A 19023-nucleotide genomic window follows, 5' to 3' on the forward strand; every position below is an offset into this window, starting at 1 on the left:
GCTTCTTATTATTGCTAAAGTATACTTCTGCATAAAAAATTATCAGATGCCTCAATACATGCAGTATATTTTCTTATTGCCCTCGAGACATTAACCACAAATATATGAGCTAAAAAGAATGCTTGATATATTCTGCTACATTTCCGACTAATTAACCACATTGTGTCGGTAATTATGATCCCTATTTTATTTACTCAGTAGAAGCCTCTTTCGGCGTATTACCTGTGCAATTGTTTTCGTCTCTAAATTAATATTAATTTACCTACAATACATTCCTTTGATTTGAAGCTACTATAGAGATGTTGAGTTCAAAGGCTATATATAGTATAACTGTTATTAAGTCGTAATTGTAAAGAAAAATATTAATAAATCAACTGGAATCAGCTTTAGAAGCGACCTCATGTTAATATTATGTATCATTCCTGGTATCACTCTTTTTTTTTTTTGATACAATGCTTTGCTTCTGATTCACTAATTGAAGATGATACCCGTCTTAGGTCAAAAATGCAGATATCTGTAAAAGATTGCAGCTATTAACATGTCCAAAAGACAAAAAAGATAAGTTAGAAATCCTAAGCATAGCCCAGAATAATGTTAGTAATGTTTCCTACAAACAAAGTATTATGGACATAATGCGTAGAAGACAAAGGAAAAGCCATAAGGAATGAAATATTAACATCTATTAGAGGATGAAAGTGTTATTTTTCAATCGAAACCTTAAAGCTTTCTGCTTGTTATGGGTATGATTTGTAACACTGAAAATGTCGTAATTGGACTCCTACATAATCGATCGGTGAATTCAGTAAATCTTTATCCAGACTTCTTTGGTTTGTTTATATCATTTACTATTTTTATCACATCACTTTCATTATTTGCTGCAAGAATATCTTTTCAAGATTAGCTTTTCTCAGCAATATAACTTCTTATCTTGGTTGTAGTCCTCAAATTATTTCCTCAAACAAGAAACACATTATGATACTTAGTTGTTAATATAGAATATAGTAGGTTAGCCATAGAAGTAAATGAAGCATTATCAAGTTAATCAGAAAAGATAAAAAAGGAAGAAAAGACAGCTTAAAATATACCCAAGAGCATGCAACAAAGCTAATTAACAAACCACGTTGATAGAACATTATTACCTTCTCATTCTTTCCTTTTGACCTGATTTTACTTTAATTAAAGCTAATTTGTAAATTGTTATGTCAATGCTGAGCTTGAACGGTTTAAAATTCTTCTCTTTGATGGTCAACAAATATAAAAAATAAAGGATAAACTGAACATCATTACCGGTAAATAATTTTTAGTTTCACTAATGATTAGACTGCTGGATTTGTTAATAGCTGTATACATATGAATTGGATATCCTCCTTAATACTATAAATGACGTAAATTCGTTGCTTTCAGGAGTAAATGGCAAAAATAGCATGCTAAAGACGTTTTATTGGGCCTTCATCTGAATGTAAAGCCTTCAAAGGTAGTAATTTTTTTTTCTTTTTCTTTTTTTTTTTTTAAAAAAAAAAAAAAAAAGACTTGACTATCAAAGAATTATTTCCAAAGTCCTCCTTTTGTCTTTAATCTTGAAAGCTAGAAGCAAGCAATTGAAATTCAAAAAATATAAAAGGGCTTAGTGATATATAGGCATTTAAGAAATAAAAACCATTTCTAAATCTTCATATCAACTTCAATTTCAATGAACTTTTGAATATAACTCTTATTGCGACTAATTATTTCACATCAGAATTGTTTATTGAACTCCATGTGCATGGAAAGCTGTGCATTATCTGAATACTCGTTTTCTTGTCATTGATATTATTTTGCTTGAATTCAACTTCAACCAAGGCCATATATATTATTTCGACATTGTAAGGGATTGGTACTATAATATCCAAATTAACTTTTTTTAATGCTTTTTGTTTATGAATGAAATCAAGAAACACGAGCACCTTTTGCGCCGTCTGCTTCATATTTATTTATTCAAGTATTACCTAAATATTCTATATAGAATCGTATTCAATTATACTATTGTTTTATTTAATAATTAACTTGATATTACTATAAGCAAATTGGGAAGAAGAATATGATACACAAGTGCTATAAACTTTGATATTTTGTATATTTGGTATACGTTTAAACACAAATTTTTATTAAAACCTCTATTGGGTGCACGATTATAATATTATATCTTTCCCGCCCGAGGCAGGTCAAAAGGAAGGGAGATTGGTAACTAAAAAGCCCTTTTGGGTTCAAGGGTAAAAATGCTGTGGAAAGAGTGGATGGAGTCAAGTGTAAGATACACTAGTGAGAAGTATATTTGGTATACACTATTTTCACAAATCATTCGTACACCTTCAGAAAATTTTTTATGAGACAAAGCTCAAGTTTATTGATGTGACAAGTTATGTAATCACTAAATTGCTTTTGGGTTTAAATAACTTGGTACTTTGCTTAATAACATTCGGTTGTTGCACCTCTTGTTATTGAATGTAGGTTTCGAGTTATTGGTAAATACCATGTATTAATATATTATCTATTTTCTACTTGCTAATTTTTTTTCTTTTATTACATGTACTCATTCTTGATATTATTCTTATTCCTGTTTCTACATTAAACTTATTTTTACTTTTGTACCATTTTTTCTATTTTACTTGAACGAATTTTTTTCTCAAAAGCATACCAATAATTCCAGAATAAAGTGAAGAGAAAAGGTTTGGTCCGATTACACACTCCGATTTTTTTTTCCCATGTTGTCAATTATTTTTATTTTTTTTTTTTTTTTTTTTTTTTTCTATAACTCTTGTAACTAACTTATTTGATGCCAGCTTTCCCGATTCTGTCGGTTTCAAGAAAGCCAGTACTTCTTGTTATATTTGTGTCTGTCTTTATATTTTTGTATCAAATTGCAAATCATCCAAAAGTATCAAAACAATTACAACCAGTTGCTTATTTTACGGATTATGATGAAGCTGCTTGTCTTCCACAAAAACAACTTGTAAAAAATCCACCTGCAAAGAAGGCCAAAGCAGCCATGGTTATTCTTGTTCGAAACAAGTAAGCTTGAAAAAAAAAAAGTATATATTGTTTATCTAATATGAAACATGTAGAGAACAAAATGACATTGCAGAAACTTTGGTTAATTTTGAAGATAGATTTAACAAGAACTTTAAATACCCTTATGTATTCTTAAATGAAGAACCATTCACCGATGAATTTAAAGATGCTATGAAAAAAGCTGCACCCAATGCAGATTTGAGGTTTGGTCTAGTACCTGAACGTCATTGGAGTTATCCTTCTTGGGTAAACAAAACCTTGGCAGCAGAGAAGCGAGCAGAAATGGGACGGAACCAAGTTTTTTATGGTGAATTGGAAAGCTATCATCACATGTGTCGATTCCAGTCTGGATTCTTTTTTGACCATCCTTTATTAGACGAGTTATAGTATATCATTTAATATCGTAAAATGTAACACTTGAATTAATGCATATATGCTTCTTTAGATTTGATTGGTATTGGCGTGTAGAGCCTGGTATCCGATACTATTGTGATATTACTTATGACCCTTTTCTTTACATGGAAAAGCATAACAAAAAATATGGATTTGTTGTTACCTTGTTGGAATTAAAAGAAACCATCCCTACCTTGTGGCAATACGTCTTGGATTACGCCAAATCAAGACGAATTGATATCTCGTCTGAAAAAAGCAACTTGCTTTTTCCTTATTTTGTAGACAAGAATACTGGTGACTTTAATTTATGTCATTTTTGGTCAAACTTTGAAATTGCTTCGCTTGATCTTTGGAGAAGCCCTGAATATCGTGATTTCTTTCATTATTTAGATCAAACTGGTAACTTTTTTTATGAGCGGTGGGGTGATGCACCTGGTAAGCATTTGTATATTTTATATTCTGTTTTCATTTATTATCCTTTTTAGTTCATTCTTTGGCTGCTGGATTATTCTTAGAGACAGATGAAGTTCATTATTTTGAGGATTTCGGATATCAGCACGATCTTTATAGACATTGCCCATTACCTTCAAAAGGCATTGGCTGTAGATGTGAATGTCCTCAAGGTACAACCAAAGAAAGCATTGATCATGATCAAAACTATGACACTTGCTTACCAAGATGGATTCAACATGTTAAAGAAGCAAAAAAGAAGAAGGCTAGTTGGGATGTTTGGTCATAAAAAAGTCATTTTTTTATAATAAAAAAATAATAGTAGTAATAGTAAACTTATTGAGATGATAAAAGAAAGAGGGGGGAATATATTACAGGTGCAAAAAATTGGTATTAAAGAAGTTAATCTAGCGAAAGAGTACGTTCATTAAATTTTTCAGGTGATGATGATTTATGACATTTGAAAATTACTATCAGCTTTGTATGCTAAATACATTTCATATATATTTATCATATTTACAATGAGGTCATAATCCTCTACTAAAATTTAAAAGCAAATTGTTGCTAAAATTGTTAAGGTAACAAATGCTAACGATATACTCCCTATGGAAAACGATATTAGCTAATAACAGACTCCTATTATCGACTTACCAAAAAAATGTAAAAAAGCCATGAACATATATATATTTGTATGTCTATAAGGAATCATAGATTCGATACATCTTAAAAATAAAGCAAGCGACGCCTGCACACGTACCTAAAAAGAGAAGACTTATTAGCCATGTTGGTTCGTGTTTCACCTATGAAGCATAAGAAATTCATTGCCTACAAGAAAAAATGATCCATTTACTGCATAAACAGCCAGTAACAAGATCAAACAGGCTATTAGAAGTGCAATCACTGTTAAAGGGAACTCGTTAGCCTCTGGTTCAAGTACCAGCACAAGATATTGTATAGATTAGCCAAAGAAGAAGAAAAAACTAAGTTTCAAAATAGTTAAAAAAGATCTGATACCACCTATACATGTCTATGGAAATTGTATTAGCTTTTTCGCATGGTTTTTTCTTTAATTTACTTCTTATTTCTGAATCAGTGCCAATCGTTTTATAGATTTTCCAGCTTTAGTGAATACGTTATTTAGCAACACATGAATATAACCAATTCTGTCTTTTATACCCAAACTCTTTATATAATTGCGAGCCAATGTAAAAATAGAGTAGCTGGCATACTCCAATAATAATAGCAACAAGACCAATAAACGATTAACAAAATGCTTCAATCAAATAGCTAAACCTTTTGATTTATGATCATTTGAAGCCAACGCGTCTCCAGTTTGTTTGAAATAAAATACAGCATATGCAAAGCAGCACAAGTTAAATGTTTAAACCAGATACTTTACTTATGGGCTTAAATGAACACGTGGCGTTTCAAGCTGTCATAATTGCCCAAGCTAGATTAAATAAGATGTAAAAGAAGCTAAAAAAAATCCCTTATGGGAACAAGGGCAAAAAAAGAACGTGAATGATTAAGAGGGAAAGGTGTGTCATAGATATCAGTATGAGATCGGCTGACGAATTTAGCAGATTTATTATGTAAAGTAGGTAATTAGGTTCATAAAGGATGGTACAAGCAGTTGGATGAACATGTTAGGTATTTATCCATAGAGTCTATACATGGTCAAGGATACGTCCTGTGTAGTACTTGTATGGTGGGACAAAGTCATATGACGCTAAGTCTTCGAGATCAACAAGGCCAGACTAGACAAAGAAGTTAGCAACAACATTGTAAATGGGAGTTCTGAATCGCTGCAGGGCGACACAGATTTTATGGGAGAATGCTTTGCGAGTACGTTATACTTTACAGTCAATGGGTTCATTAACCAGAGTATGATCACGAATGATTGATAGATCCAAAGGATCAAAACCATCACGGACTATGATGTTGAATTTGCTCAATTGTGAACGAAGCTCAGTTTCATAACCAATGTGGATAAGGAAGCCGAACAAATTTCTATCTGAATAATGGACATCCAGAATTCGACGGGTGTTGATACGTAACCTGCAAAGGTTGGATCGCAAGCGTTGTAGAAAGAGATGACTTCGAGCGATTACATGAATGAGCTTAAATCCTGTTGGTTCACCAGGTGAAGAGAATTGCCTAGCAATAGCAGTCAGGCTAGGTTGGGAAATAGCGTGTTTAGGCTTAGCAATATTAAGAAGAGGAGCGGAGGCGTTGTTAGACGATGGAGACGCTTAGATGGGGTGGGAAGGTTACGAGGAATGGAGGAAACGGTTGGCAATATGGTGCGTCCAGATGGAGAAGGTGGGGTGTTTGTGATTGACGGCTTCGGAGCAAGTTGCTTCCGTAAGAAAGCATTCTCTTGTTGTAGCTTGCGTATCTCAGCTTGAGCAATAGCTAAGTCTGCCTGCTGTTGTGGTGCATAGCGAGGGATTCCAAATAAATCAAAAGTCTATAGAAAGTGATGGAAAGAGGAAAGAAGTCTCAGCACAAATTAAACAGTAAAAAGCAACGACTTGCATTGTGTTTTTAGTGCACAGACTTATTTGCGTGTATGGCTTTTTTAATTCTTTTTATAGTGTACATAAACCAAGTCCTTTTTCCTCTTACAACATCCTAAACAGTGAATATTTTGTAGATCTGAGAAATATTAAAATCATGAGATAGACGGGAATCCGTAAACCTAGATTAAATTTTGAAAATCTACGAAGTAATCAACTAAGAAAATGCCATATTTTTTTTTATTAATGACTTTATCCTGCTTTATAAAAATTAAAAAATATCACTGTTTCTTACGCGATAACTATAATTGCTTCAAATATGGATAATACTACAAGTGATAGCGAATTGACCGAGTTAAGCCAAGCCTACATTGCATTATTATCTTATGTTGATCAAATTTCTTCGCTTTACAATAAACTTATTTTCAGCATTCTGCTCTCGATTTGTTGCATCAAACATTTTTCTTGATGATATATCAAGGCTTGCTTCTAACATTACTTTGGTAGAAAAATATAAAAATTAAGAAAAAATGAAAGGACCCTCTTTAAAACAGGAACCTTTTTGGCAACTCAGTGATAAACGAATGTCATTGAGCATTCCCTTTTAAAGTACATCATTAATGTTTAGTTATTATAAGCATGTTACCCTCATTTTAAAATAAAAAAAGAGGAAGGTTGGGCACATAGAATCTTATTTTAAATTACAAGGACATTTGTAATAGCCGAGTAAGTGGGTTTAAAATTTTGTCTTAAACAATAAAACATGTAAAAAACAAGTGAAAATAATTATAATTACATGCATTCGATAATTAAGCATTCCCTCTTTCTCTTTAAGCTTAAAGTGTAAACATACTATAAACTTGGACATGATCAGCAATGCTTGATAAAGCAATAAAATTCCAACTAATTAAAATAAAAGACATGAGAATCGTTACATGATTTTTTATGGATGAAGATTTTAATGTTTATTAAAACCTATTAAAGAATAAATAGATATAAAAGTGATGTAAGTGTATTAGACAGTGTCTTCTACCAAGGTGATACTCCACATTACAAAACTACCTTCCACGTAAGAACGTGCCTACATTCTTCAATTCCAATTTCTCTTACTCTCTCTCACCCTTCCTGATGATGCCTTACTCTCTTGCCTCCTTCCGTATATTCATATTTCTAGCAGCTGATCTCAGTAGTATACGTTTTCTAAGTCCTCTATATGGAAACGATGTCAACCCCACCCAAAAACCTTAGACAGATGCTCATTACGAGCAATACAAATGCAATTCCGGCAGGACAACCTCAACCAAAACCGATCGGAATGTAACTCTACACTCCTTTCTCAATGTCACCTGGTTATTTCTTTGGATCCTATCTTGTGGCTACTAATGACCAGAATAGAACAAAGTCGCTGTGTTTATTAGTGTCTCGGATGGCTGCCTGGTGGTGCACCCAAGCCATGCCCCTTCCATCCTTAACATACGCTTACAAAGTCCTATTTTATTCATTGTCTCAAAATACACTGCCGACTACAATTGCCTGAAACAACAGTTGATTCTCCGTCCTTCCTTCTGAATAAACCACCTCACCGAACACCACATTCCTTTCAAGCAGTCCTTCCTTGATTTCTTCGATGGACTACTATCTGTACCATCCTCCATGAGCTTGACTACCTATGACATGACAAAGCTCCATCTTCACTGTCACCCTATCTTGGACAAAGGCTCCTCGACTAGCTTCCCGCTTTCTCTCACTATCCAAGCTTAAAAAAACGCAGGGAAAAAACTAACGTGTGCAAATCTTATCCGAAAATCCAATATATTGAAGTATTCCTGAATTAGAAACCTCCCCCCTCACTTAACTCTCACCAAAAAAAAAAGTATTTGTATTTACAACAAAAAAAAATTCGTGATTTCTTTTGTTTATTAAAAAAATTAAGCTTCAACCTTTTCAGCCTTCTTATTAGCACGACGTTCACGGAGAGCCTTGTTCTTGGCACGGAGAACATCAGCTTGTTCAGCAAGAGTCTTAGCACGGACCTTTTCAGCCTTAGCCTTGTGAATGTGTTCCATCAAGACACGCTTGTTCTTGAAACCGTTACCCTTGGACTTGAGGTAAAGTTGGTGGTACAAGTGCTTGTCGATCTTTCCAGCTTCTCTGTACTTAGCCAAGAGACGACGGAGGACACGCATACGACGCATCCAGATAACTTGGCTGGACATACGGGCATCGGCAGTACCCTTTCTCTTACCGTAACCCATGTGACGACCGTTGCGCTTAGCAGCAGCACGTTCAAGGACACGGAAGCGAGATTGAGCGATCTCGGGCTTACGGATAATCAAACCATCCTTGACGAGCTTACGAATGTTGGCACCTGATTGTGTTTATTAAAAGCTGTTTGTTGAATGACCACATTTAATACTTACGAGAGTTGGCGTTGGAGATTTCATTGACTTCATTAGGATCGAGCCAAATCTTTCTCTTACCACATTTGAGGACGGAAGCAGCAAGACGCTTTTGGACAACCAAACTGACCCTATGTAAAGAAGATAAGTATATTAAATTCCACTATTATCTCAAAGATGAATTACATTTTTAAAATCGACTAAAGCGAAAAAAGAGGAAGCTTACATGTTTCCAAATTTACATCCTCAATTAAAAAAAAATTTGCTCCTAATACAAGCCACGTAATTTTAATTTACCGCAGCAACCCAGGCACAATTTGGTTGTCAGTGTTGATCTGGTATAATAAAAAATAATAGAAAGCCTCCTGTTATACTATGGTGTTTTCATTGAATTCAGACGGTTGCAAGATTTTTGAGACAATATAAATGAAAATTAGACAAAAAAAAAAAAGATTTTGAACAAATAAAAATTTTATCTTTATGTGATAAACTTAATCTTTTCCCAATAGAAAACTGTATTCATAACAATGATCAAGATATTATTATCCTCGGAACGCTGATGGTCTTTCCTTTCGGTATGGATATGCTTATGTTTCTCATATTTTTGGAAGCATTTTTACCCAATTCCAAAACACACCATTTGTTTTGCAAAGAAGGACACACTGGCCGTAGTTTTGCTTGAAGCAAGTCTTGATAAACTACGGACGCCTGAAAGATCTGAATTGTCTATTGTGGCAATAAACAAGTTATCAATGACTTCTTTCTTTAGGCACATCAGAGAATACCGGTAACATCACATCTGTTATCCTTGAGTTTCTCATGATCTTTTTACAAACTTATCATTGCCGAAAACAAACAGCCTTCTGCTTGTCTTTAAACTCTACTAGTCTCCATTTTTTAACTCTACAACCATTATTCTACAAGATTGTAGTTACATGATACTTTAACAATAGAGGACACTATCTACTTCCCCTCCCCCACTAGCATCATTCGATTTAGTAACCCTTTTTTTTAGATTTGGCTGTATTTTACTTTCAATAATTCTATTCATTTTAGACTACAATTTAGACTTAAAAGTTTAAAAAAGAACAAAAAAAGTTCAAGCATAGAAAAGTGTTTTTTTTTGTTTGATAAGAATAGAAAATAATATATGAATGACTAAGCCTAACAACATCGATCGAATCGTGTATTCTATATTTCACGAATATCCAAGCAGCCATTCCGTGATCCTTCTCTTAAAGACTGTGTTGTTGGTAATTGCAACTATTTCTTATTTGACTTGAGCCTTTTAATATAAGTTACATGTAGTTAATTGCTATCAATATCTAATTAAATGTTAAGCAAACATAAAAATTAGGATTATAGGCTAATCACGAAAGTTAACAAGTGGCATTGCCTACATGCGTTTGAATGTATTTTAGTAATATTCAAGGTATTGTAGCAAGTATACAAGCATTATATATTATTTTCTAATAGTAAAAGCACATATTATATCTAAAAGTATCTACGTTCATATAAACTCGAAATTCATTTTGCCTGAATTTGCTTAATAAGCTATCAAAATTCAAAATAAGCATATTTTGTGCGAAATGATCTAATAACCAATCAAATACAGAACAAACCATCGAAATATCTGCTTACAGCTCTTTATGCTAAACATCTTTTGTATTTCAGTGATAGGACACTGTTTAATGCGTTTGAACATTTACTTTATTTACAAATAAAATGAAAACCTAAATATGCGCAAGATGTCTAATATTACATCGTTTTCGCCTGGATCAGATCAAAAGAAAATGAATGGAAGTTAAAATCCCTTATGAGATCAAGGGTAAAAATGTTGGGGAGAAAGAAACGGTGACAAGTGTAAGAGACACAAGTGAGAGAAAGCGGGAAGCTAGTCGAGGAGCCTTTGTCCAAGATAGGGTGACAGTGAAGATGGAGCTTTGTCATGTCATAGGTAGTCAAGCTCATGGAGGATGGTACAGATAGTAGTCCATCGAAGAAATCAAGGAAGGACTGCTTGAAAGGAATGTGGTGTTCGGTGAGGTGGTTTATTCAGAAGGAAGGACGGAGAATCAACTGTTGTTTCAGGCAATTGTAGTCGGCAGTGTATTTTGAGACAATGAATAAAATAGGACTTTGTAAGCGTATGTTAAGGATGGAAGGGGCATGGCTTGGGTGCACCACCAGGCAGCCATCCGAGACACTAATAAACACAGCGACTTTGTTCTATTCTGGTCATTAGTAGCCACAAGATAGGATCCAAAGAAATAACCAGGTGACATTGAGAAAGGAGTGTAGAGTTACATTCCGATCGGTTTTGGTTGAGGTTGTCCTGCCGGAATTGCATTTGTATTGCTCGTAATGAGCATCTGTCTAAGGTTTTTGGGTGGGGTTGACATCGTTTCCATATAGAGGACTTAGAAAACGTATACTACTGAGATCAGCTGCTAGAAATATGAATATACGGAAGGAGGCAAGAGAGTAAGGCATCATCAGGAAGGGTGAGAGAGAGTAAGAGAAATTGGAATTGAAGAATGTAATATAGTTGGTAGCTTAGCCATATGGAGCATCACCTTAGTAAAGGATCAAGGCGAGCAGCTGAAGATCCTGCGTAGATACATGTTCTGTGCATCTTCGATTTGTGTAGTGAGGAAAGAAGTTATCGTTGTAATGGTCAAACCATATTCTAGCTGAGCGTGAATGTCTGTGTGTTGTGCTCCAAAGATAATCATTGTATAGCAATCAAGCATTATTAACGATTGATAGTATGAGTATATGGAAATGTAGACTTATTATTATGTATATATATCTACTAAAATAGACTGATGAATGAGGAGCAAGTGCTTATATTAAATTATGTAAAAATCTGCATAATAGAATATAGCATAAGACCGTGGGCATTCCGCCATCTGCATAGTACATATATTAGTATCTACACTATGAAAAGTATATAAACTCTGGACATGTATTATTAAATTAAGTCATATATATAATTTTGGGTCCTATTGGAATCTCTATTTTTATTTTCTCTCTCTCGTTTTGAAATCTAATAAAAAGGTTACATAGAGACTCATTCACTAGTTTTCAATTACTATCTCCTTTTTATTTATCACTTTATTATTTGCAAATACCTCACATTTCAAGTCGATTTTGCAAATATAACCGTTTTCTTTTATTATATTTCAAAGTGCAGGTATCCCGTATCTTGAAATGCTCAACTTGAATGAAGCTGTTAAGCTTTTGACAATCTAGCATAGATCAATACTTGGTTTTTTTCCTTTAATGTGGAAAATTTTGAAAGGTAATTTTTGTTTTGAGGTGAAATTTTGATCATTTCTCCCACAAAGGATTTTCAAATTGCAATATTCACGTGTAGTTGGTCCTATATGGACAACTGTTTTGCTTGAGCTCTTCAAAATATTGGCTGTTTTGCGAACTGTATCTTGTAATAATACTGAATCACTGACAACATTGTGTTACTGATTTCCAGGAGTTGATAAATTATTGAAGGCAACCCCTGGGGATCCCATCTGCTGGTATGTCATGGTTCTGTGTGGATGGAGATGATAGCTGTTGAAGCTGTGTAATTGGTTGTATTATTGTTGGGGTAGTAGTTGATGGTAAGTTTGAACTTGCTGTTTCTGCTCGGGATTCCCCACCTGGTGCAGATGAGTTAACCGTTATTGCTGGCTGTGAGAATTGTATTGATTGTCATCGGTCGGGATCCCACGTCTCCTTCTCAAAAAATAGGGATTTTTTTTCCCTCCACGATGTTAGTTCCACTGGTTGGAGTATCCTCGTCGACCACCTCCATTTCCATTATTTCCTCCAGTCGCTACTCAGATAATTCTTTGGTGATAAGTTGCTTCGTTATGTTATTCGAGGAATTCGATACTACAAACTTTCATTTTCCCATTATCTTTCGCTTCCAAATGTTTGAGACTGGCTGGAAGTTTAAGCACTTTAACAACATATTCTTTTGCCTCTGTATCTTGTTGTTTAACATTCTTTATCATTTTTGTAAGAAATTGCCGGGCTTCATCCTATAGCATCTCTCCTTCCTGGAAGGTGGAGAGCTGTTCGTACAGTTCAGTGGCTGCTCTGTCGTGAGATTATAGTGTCTCAGATCCTTTATAAATTGAGTTGACAATTTGAATTGTGTCAAATGTATAGCTCATAAGCTTTGGTATGAGTGACTTGTTGATTTCTTTCCCAACAGTCCATTCTTTGTCTTGGTATTTACTAAATTCTCGTTTGAATCGTTTAAAATTGTCTTGTATTTGGGGTGGAGCACTTTCTTCCAAATATGCTATGTCCACAGGTAGTGGCCTCTCTTCTCTAGTCTATTGACTTTTTTTTTTTTTTTTTTTCATTTCTGGATTGTTGGAAAAGTTGAAAGATTTCTTCTTCGGAGTACATTCTAGGTTATTCATTGGTACTATCTGTTATAATTTTGTCCACGATGCGCGGCTTACAAAGATATGAGAGAAAAAGAAGGTTTTATTATTATTATCATTTATACATATGGGAAATAAAGCGTGGCTCAGAGAGCATACATCATATTAGAGTTCGGAGTGAAGGCGCTGGGATTAGTTTAGGTACAACAAGCAATAAAAAATAGGGTAAGTAGGGAAAAAACTGATACGCAAATTTATTCCGAAAAAATTTTCGTGACCTTTTTTCTCTGTATTATTTTTTATATTTCATTGGAAACTTTTGATTTATACTTTTTTTTTTAACTTTTTGATTCAATATCTATTATGAGTGTTCAAGGTTTTTGGGGTAGGTTATGTACAAAAATTTCAATGAATGTATTTATAACATGTTATGCTTGGATAGGTCTTCAGTTAGTACCAGGTAAAACTTACAGTCAAGTTGTATCTGCTCCTTTTCGTATTACTATGGTATATATATTTTTTGTTATTTTTGTAAAAAAAAAAAGCCTCTTATATAATATTCACATTTTTTCTATTAGGCTTCTCTTGCTGCTGATGCTGAAGCTGGCAAGCGTACATCTGTTTCCGTTCTTGTTGATGAGAAAGAGTTTGTTCTCTGTACTTTGGTCCCCAACAAGGTAAGATAAAATATAAAAGCATAGCAACGTTTTCTGTACTTGTGTCTAAGACGTTTATGTGTGAAAGATTGAGCAACAGCCTTTGGACATCACTTTTGTCGAAGGTGAAGAAGTCACTTTCTCTGCCAAGGGTCAAAATAACATCCATCTTACTGGTAACTATGTCTTCCAAGATGATGAAGACGATGAAATGGGTGCTTCTATGATTGATTCAGATGAAGAAGACAATGTTGAAGATTTCTTAAAGTAAGATATTTGTCATTTAAAAGAGATAAAAAATATTGACTTTTTTGTTTAGGAAACTTCCTCCTAACGCTAGCAAGGAAGATATTAGTAAGTTTTTTTTTTTAAAAAAAAAGGTTTGGGTTTGACTAAAAACTTATAAAGACAAGGCTTTACTTGGATTGGAAGTTGATGAAGAAATCGAGTCCGACGAAGAAGTCGAATCTGATGAAGAAATTGAATCTGACGAAGAAATTGAATCTGAAGAAGAGGAAGAAGAGCCTGTTCCAGTGAGCAAAAAGCGCCCAGCTGAAGAAGTCAAGGAAATCGCCTCCAAGAAGCAAAAGGCTGAAAAGAAGGAACAACCCAAGAAGGAAAAGTCCAAGAAGGAAGAACCCAAGAAGGAAGAACCCAAGAAGGAACAACCTAAGAAGGAAGAACCTAAGAAGAAGGAAGAGCCTAAGAAGAAGGAAGAGCCTAAGAAGAAGGAAGAGCCTAAGAAGAAGGAAGAGCCTAAGAAGAAGGAAGAGCCTAAGAAGAAGGAAGAGCCTAAGAAGAAGGAAGAGCCTAAGAAGAAAATTACCAAATTGCCTAATGGGCTTATCATTGAAGATATTAAAATGGGCGAAGGCGCCTCATGTAAAAACGGTCAAAGAGTATGTATTGTTAAATAATAAGGCTCTTGAAGATAAAAAAAATTAACACTGTGTATTAGGTTGGTATGCGTTACATTGGTAAGCTTACTAACGGTAAGGTTTTTGACAAAAACGTATCCGGTAAGCCCTTTTCTTTCCTTTTGGGCCGTGGCGAAGTCATCAAGGGCTGGGATCTTGGTATTGCCGGCATGAAAGCTGGCGGTGAACGTAAATTGACCATTCCTGCTCCTTTGGCTTATGGTAAGCGCGGTGCTCCTCCTGATATTCCCAAGAATGCTACTCTTGTTTTCGACGTCAAGTTACTTTCTATGAAATAATTGCATTTACATTTAGCTTATAAAAACAATTCATAAAATGAAGAAAGCGAAAATCTTTCACATTTTAACATAGAGAATTTAAATTCGTTATTATTGGATTTTATCCTTTTTTTTTATTTTTGTTCTAAGTCTTCAAAGAAGGAATGATAGCAATAGCTACAATTTTAACCAAATTAATGATGGTTTAAACAAAACATCGATGGCGGCAGTGAAGCTACAGCATTTTCGACAGTTTAACCATAAAATGAGTCATGATACCAAAACCATATTCCATTTCAGCAACTTAGTTTTCCTTGTTGATTACCTCAAGCCTGTAGTAAAAGGAAGTATAAACCATGAGTACTCCGGTTCAAAGTATAATGAAGTTGAAGAAACATATGGTTAAGAGCTAACAAGACAGAAGATGGTAATGTCGATGTCGTATGCTTCAAATAGCCTGGACGTCATAGTGAGTATCAATGCACATGATTAAATGAGATTCATTTAGTTAATGTGTATGTCAGAACAAAATGGCTAACAATAGCTTTAATATCACTGTACTAAATAAAACTTCTATATACTACCATAAGTACATTCCTTGTAGATATAGGGAGCAGTATAGAGGTTGATCTTTCAGGAATTTGACAATGAGCACTCAACAAGTATTGAATGTCTTCAAGAACGAGAGCTGAAGGCACAATAAGAGGAATCAAATCAACGCATGGTTATGCATAACCTAGTTTTATCGGGAAAAATACGGAACATTGCTATATACTGATTTTATGTGCTAGAAGAGGCTAATAAAATTATTCATCTACAGAGAAATGCATTTTATGGAATGCATTCTTTCTCTTCATGTCTTTGTTTTTTGTAACCCCCTGAATTACTTTGTGTAGCATACATGTCAATTTTCGCATAAATTGTTACAAAAAACACTCCGCTTTCTCTCCGGACCGGAGAAAGTATAAATGCTGCTGTATCAGTCTAAAAAAATTTTATTTGATTGAAAAAAATAAACTTAGAATCTAAGTTTGCTGAAGAACCACTTGTTCTTGCCAGTTTGATAACGTTCTTCAAAGAGCTTTTTAATTATCTGCAAAACACTCATTAACTCTCTATTCACGTTTTTTTTTAAGCAATTTGCTTCTTTACCTTCTTGGCATCCTCACGTTGAGTAGGTTCTTTGAAGGTTTCAGAGGAGATAGTTCCCTTGATTTGCTCCAATTCCAAAGCATAACTATAAAAGATGAAATTAATTTGTTGTGTTTTTAGTTAGCTTTTTTTTTGCTACCGAGTGGGCATCATATGGTTGTAATTAACAATCTTGACGAAAGGCTTGACCTTAGAACGTTTGGCGACCTTCTTCTTACCCATAGACTTGGTAACTTTAAGAGGTGAGCGTTCAATGCCAGCAACGACGGCATAACCGTAAGGTCTGTCTTTAGTTCCTTCATCGTGGTCTACATATAACATTTGAGTGACAATCCAACCTTCTTTTTTTGTTCTGAATGAATCTTACTGCGGACAACGACAGCCTTTTTACCAGCGTAACGGCCTTGCAAAACGACAACAACCTATACATGGCAAGAATGTGTTAGACGTCGGATTGCATATTTTTTTTTCTCAAGCAATAAAGATAAATTTTAATCCTTCTTTATCTGCATCCATCCATTGAAAGTACATACTTTACCAGCCTTGATGAATTTGACCATGTTGATTAATGATGTGTAAAGGAAGAGAAGGAAATCTGAGTTTTTACTATTTCTTCCCTTCTCATACACACTGCTATTGTTTGGTTTGGATGTAGACTTTGGACCTCTCTCAAAATCTTCGAGTTTTCTGGGTTTAAGCTGTCTTCGAAAAATAGCGATCAACTCTGTTTTAATTTTAAAACATCAAGTTTTACGAATAATGAAATAGATTTAAGAATAGTACACATTCCTAGATTCTATGGTAAAGCGCTTACACTTAAAAATATAAGCAAGAACATACAGTTATGAATTTATATGCTTGTATTTTCTTATTAATAATTGTGCTTGAACTAAATCGCACTTTTCTGATAAATTTAATTGTAAAAATTATAACTGATCAGAATGAATTTAACTGTATCACTATTTACACCTTTGCTTAATCTCCCAATTTGCAAAATACATTCTTAATTGTAGTATGCTGTGTACACACGAAAAACTAAGTGAAACGAGGCCCTTGGCATCATATAACTGGCACAATTGCAGCAGAAAGAGCCCCTATGTAACCCTAAGTCGAATTGTCAAGTACATTGGTCATATTCTGCCACAAGAGTAAAAGCAATATGCTAATAAAATCTAAAACTTCATTTCATCCAAACCTATGCGTACCCTTTACTCCCTCTATAACTTCTTTACAACAAGCTGTCGGCTTCTACATCAAGATTCTCTCCTTCGACTTCTTCACTATCTCCTTCTTTTACAGCAACCTCATTCTCTTTTGTATTTCTTCATTGCAAAGATTGTGGTATCTTGACTTTAAATTGAAATAATAAAGAACAAAGAGAGTACTTTGATAGTTTTCTTTATTCATAAATTTGCTGTGCTGTTTTTCAGCGTTCATGATAGCTTGATATTTATATTTTTCTAGTATTGACTACTCTATCTATTGTAATCTTGTCGGGATATTATCCTTGGTATTGTCTTGAAAAAAAAAAAAAAAAAAAAAAAAAAAAAAAAAAAAAAAAGTGTTGGTAGTTCCTTATTTAAGTGCCTTGGACTTAGGATGTGCTCACTTCTTGACGTTAGGTACATTTTTAATATAAGGACTTTGAAGACCTGTGCTTTGTGCCTGGATATTATTTACTGGTATCGCAGGCCTAAAGTGCAGATGGTTATTGTATTAAGATAAGAATATAATCTGTATTAGTTCCTTTTCCTGTTTTTACAGTCTTGGATGCTCTGGGAACCTTTCTTTTCTTATATACACCCAGATTTCTCTTGGATATGTCGCTACTACCAGAACTACTTATACATGCCATGATAGTAATACTTGTACCCTTTTGAGTTAGGGTCTTAACCTTGGCAGGTTCATTTTTAGGGTCCAAGCTCGATTTCGCATGATGTGCCAATTGAAACCTGCTTCATCTATAAAAACACGCTTCTTCTGACAATGAATATTATTCTTTTTACATTTATCAATATACAACTTTCTTTTTCGGATTGTCGTATCAGAATCTCGTTTCTCACGAAGAATCTTAGCTCTCTTCATATATAAATTATATTTCGTTCTCATATGCTTATAAACTGCATTGACTGAGGTTTTTAAACCTGGGAAAGCTTGACATAGCTCGTCATGGCTAGATTCACAGTTGATGCAGCATTTGAATCAATGCATTTGATCAAGAGCTGAGTGTGTTCTTCAATCAAGATGGATGGTCCTCCACGGTTGTCTTGTTTTGATCCTTTTTTTTTTTTTTTTTTTTTTTTTTGAACCCAGGAAGCTCTTTACCACCACTCTCATTAAATTCATTCCACATTCTATAGGCTGTGCTATGGGAAATACTTGCCTTCTTTGCAGCTTTAGGTACAAGGCAACTCTCGTCTTGTAAACTGTGAATGAAACCAACAATTTGAGCGTGAGGATAGCTTTTGTACTTTATTTGAACTAGCTGAAAGTCTTCCTCTTCAAGTATCAAGTTGACGAGGTTATCTTCCATTTCTTCCAACTCATCGTCAGCCATGCTATCTTTAGTGGCAACGTTCATTACACTTTAATGAGCATGACCATAATTTATGTCTTGCATTTCTTCCTGTCATTTCTTCATCAGAAGTAGTATATTCATCTACAGATTATTCTTGCTGGTTTGGTTGATATGGAATAAACAACATTGCTTGCTAAATCGACACTATTTAGTAAAATTGTAAAAGAAAAGAAAAACAGTATTAACTAGGGATCTCAAGTGGTTTTAAAATAATCTCGACATTTTACTAATCC

At 34.3% G+C, this 19023-nt stretch overlaps 6 protein-coding genes across 6 annotated transcripts; 2 read left to right on the forward strand and 4 right to left on the reverse strand.

Moving 5' to 3' along the window:
* Window positions 1-2812: 2812 nt before the first annotated feature.
* RO3G_04233 (uncharacterized protein) lies at window positions 2813-4180 on the forward strand (the record flags this gene model as incomplete). Its single annotated transcript, XM_067658823.1, has 5 exons — window positions 2813-3048; window positions 3102-3294; window positions 3425-3451; window positions 3576-3876; window positions 3927-4180. The coding sequence occupies 5 exons, from the start codon at window positions 2813-2815 to the stop codon at window positions 4178-4180; spliced, it is 1011 nt and encodes a 336-aa protein (XP_067514924.1).
* Window positions 4181-5558: 1378 nt separating this feature from the next.
* RO3G_04234 (uncharacterized protein) lies at window positions 5559-6870 on the reverse strand (the record flags this gene model as incomplete). The annotated part of the gene is made up of 5 exons (XM_067658824.1): window positions 5559-5648; window positions 5748-6066; window positions 6234-6361; window positions 6520-6525; window positions 6823-6870. 5 exons carry the CDS (start codon window positions 6868-6870, stop codon window positions 5559-5561), a joined length of 591 nt encoding a protein of 196 aa, XP_067514925.1.
* Window positions 6871-8338: 1468 nt separating this feature from the next.
* On the reverse strand, window positions 8339-9332 carry RO3G_04235 (60S ribosomal protein L19-B; the record flags this gene model as incomplete). The annotated part of the gene is made up of 4 exons (XM_067658825.1): window positions 8339-8778; window positions 8831-8940; window positions 9107-9144; window positions 9324-9332. The coding sequence occupies 4 exons, from the start codon at window positions 9330-9332 to the stop codon at window positions 8339-8341; spliced, it is 597 nt and encodes a 198-aa protein (XP_067514926.1).
* Window positions 9333-13572: 4240 nt separating this feature from the next.
* Window positions 13573-15081, forward strand: RO3G_04236 (FK506-binding protein 4; the record flags this gene model as incomplete). The annotated part of the gene is made up of 7 exons (XM_067658826.1): window positions 13573-13594; window positions 13652-13716; window positions 13788-13886; window positions 13954-14132; window positions 14185-14219; window positions 14274-14764; window positions 14824-15081. 7 exons carry the CDS (start codon window positions 13573-13575, stop codon window positions 15079-15081), a joined length of 1149 nt encoding a protein of 382 aa, XP_067514927.1.
* Window positions 15082-16078: 997 nt separating this feature from the next.
* On the reverse strand, window positions 16079-16772 carry RO3G_04237 (uncharacterized protein; the record flags this gene model as incomplete). Its single annotated transcript, XM_067658827.1, has 5 exons — window positions 16079-16153; window positions 16213-16297; window positions 16352-16520; window positions 16580-16634; window positions 16746-16772. The coding sequence occupies 5 exons, from the start codon at window positions 16770-16772 to the stop codon at window positions 16079-16081; spliced, it is 411 nt and encodes a 136-aa protein (XP_067514928.1).
* A 1578-nt stretch (window positions 16773-18350) lies between these two features.
* Window positions 18351-18769, reverse strand: RO3G_04238 (uncharacterized protein; the record flags this gene model as incomplete). Its single annotated transcript, XM_067658828.1, has 2 exons — window positions 18351-18490; window positions 18538-18769. 2 exons carry the CDS (start codon window positions 18767-18769, stop codon window positions 18351-18353), a joined length of 372 nt encoding a protein of 123 aa, XP_067514929.1.
* Window positions 18770-19023: the final 254 nt, after the last annotated feature.

This window comes from Rhizopus delemar, genomic scaffold (assembly GCF_000149305.1).
Source record: "Rhizopus delemar RA 99-880 supercont3.3 genomic scaffold, whole genome shotgun sequence".
In the NCBI taxonomy this organism is placed as follows: domain Eukaryota; kingdom Fungi; phylum Mucoromycota; class Mucoromycetes; order Mucorales; family Rhizopodaceae; genus Rhizopus; species Rhizopus delemar.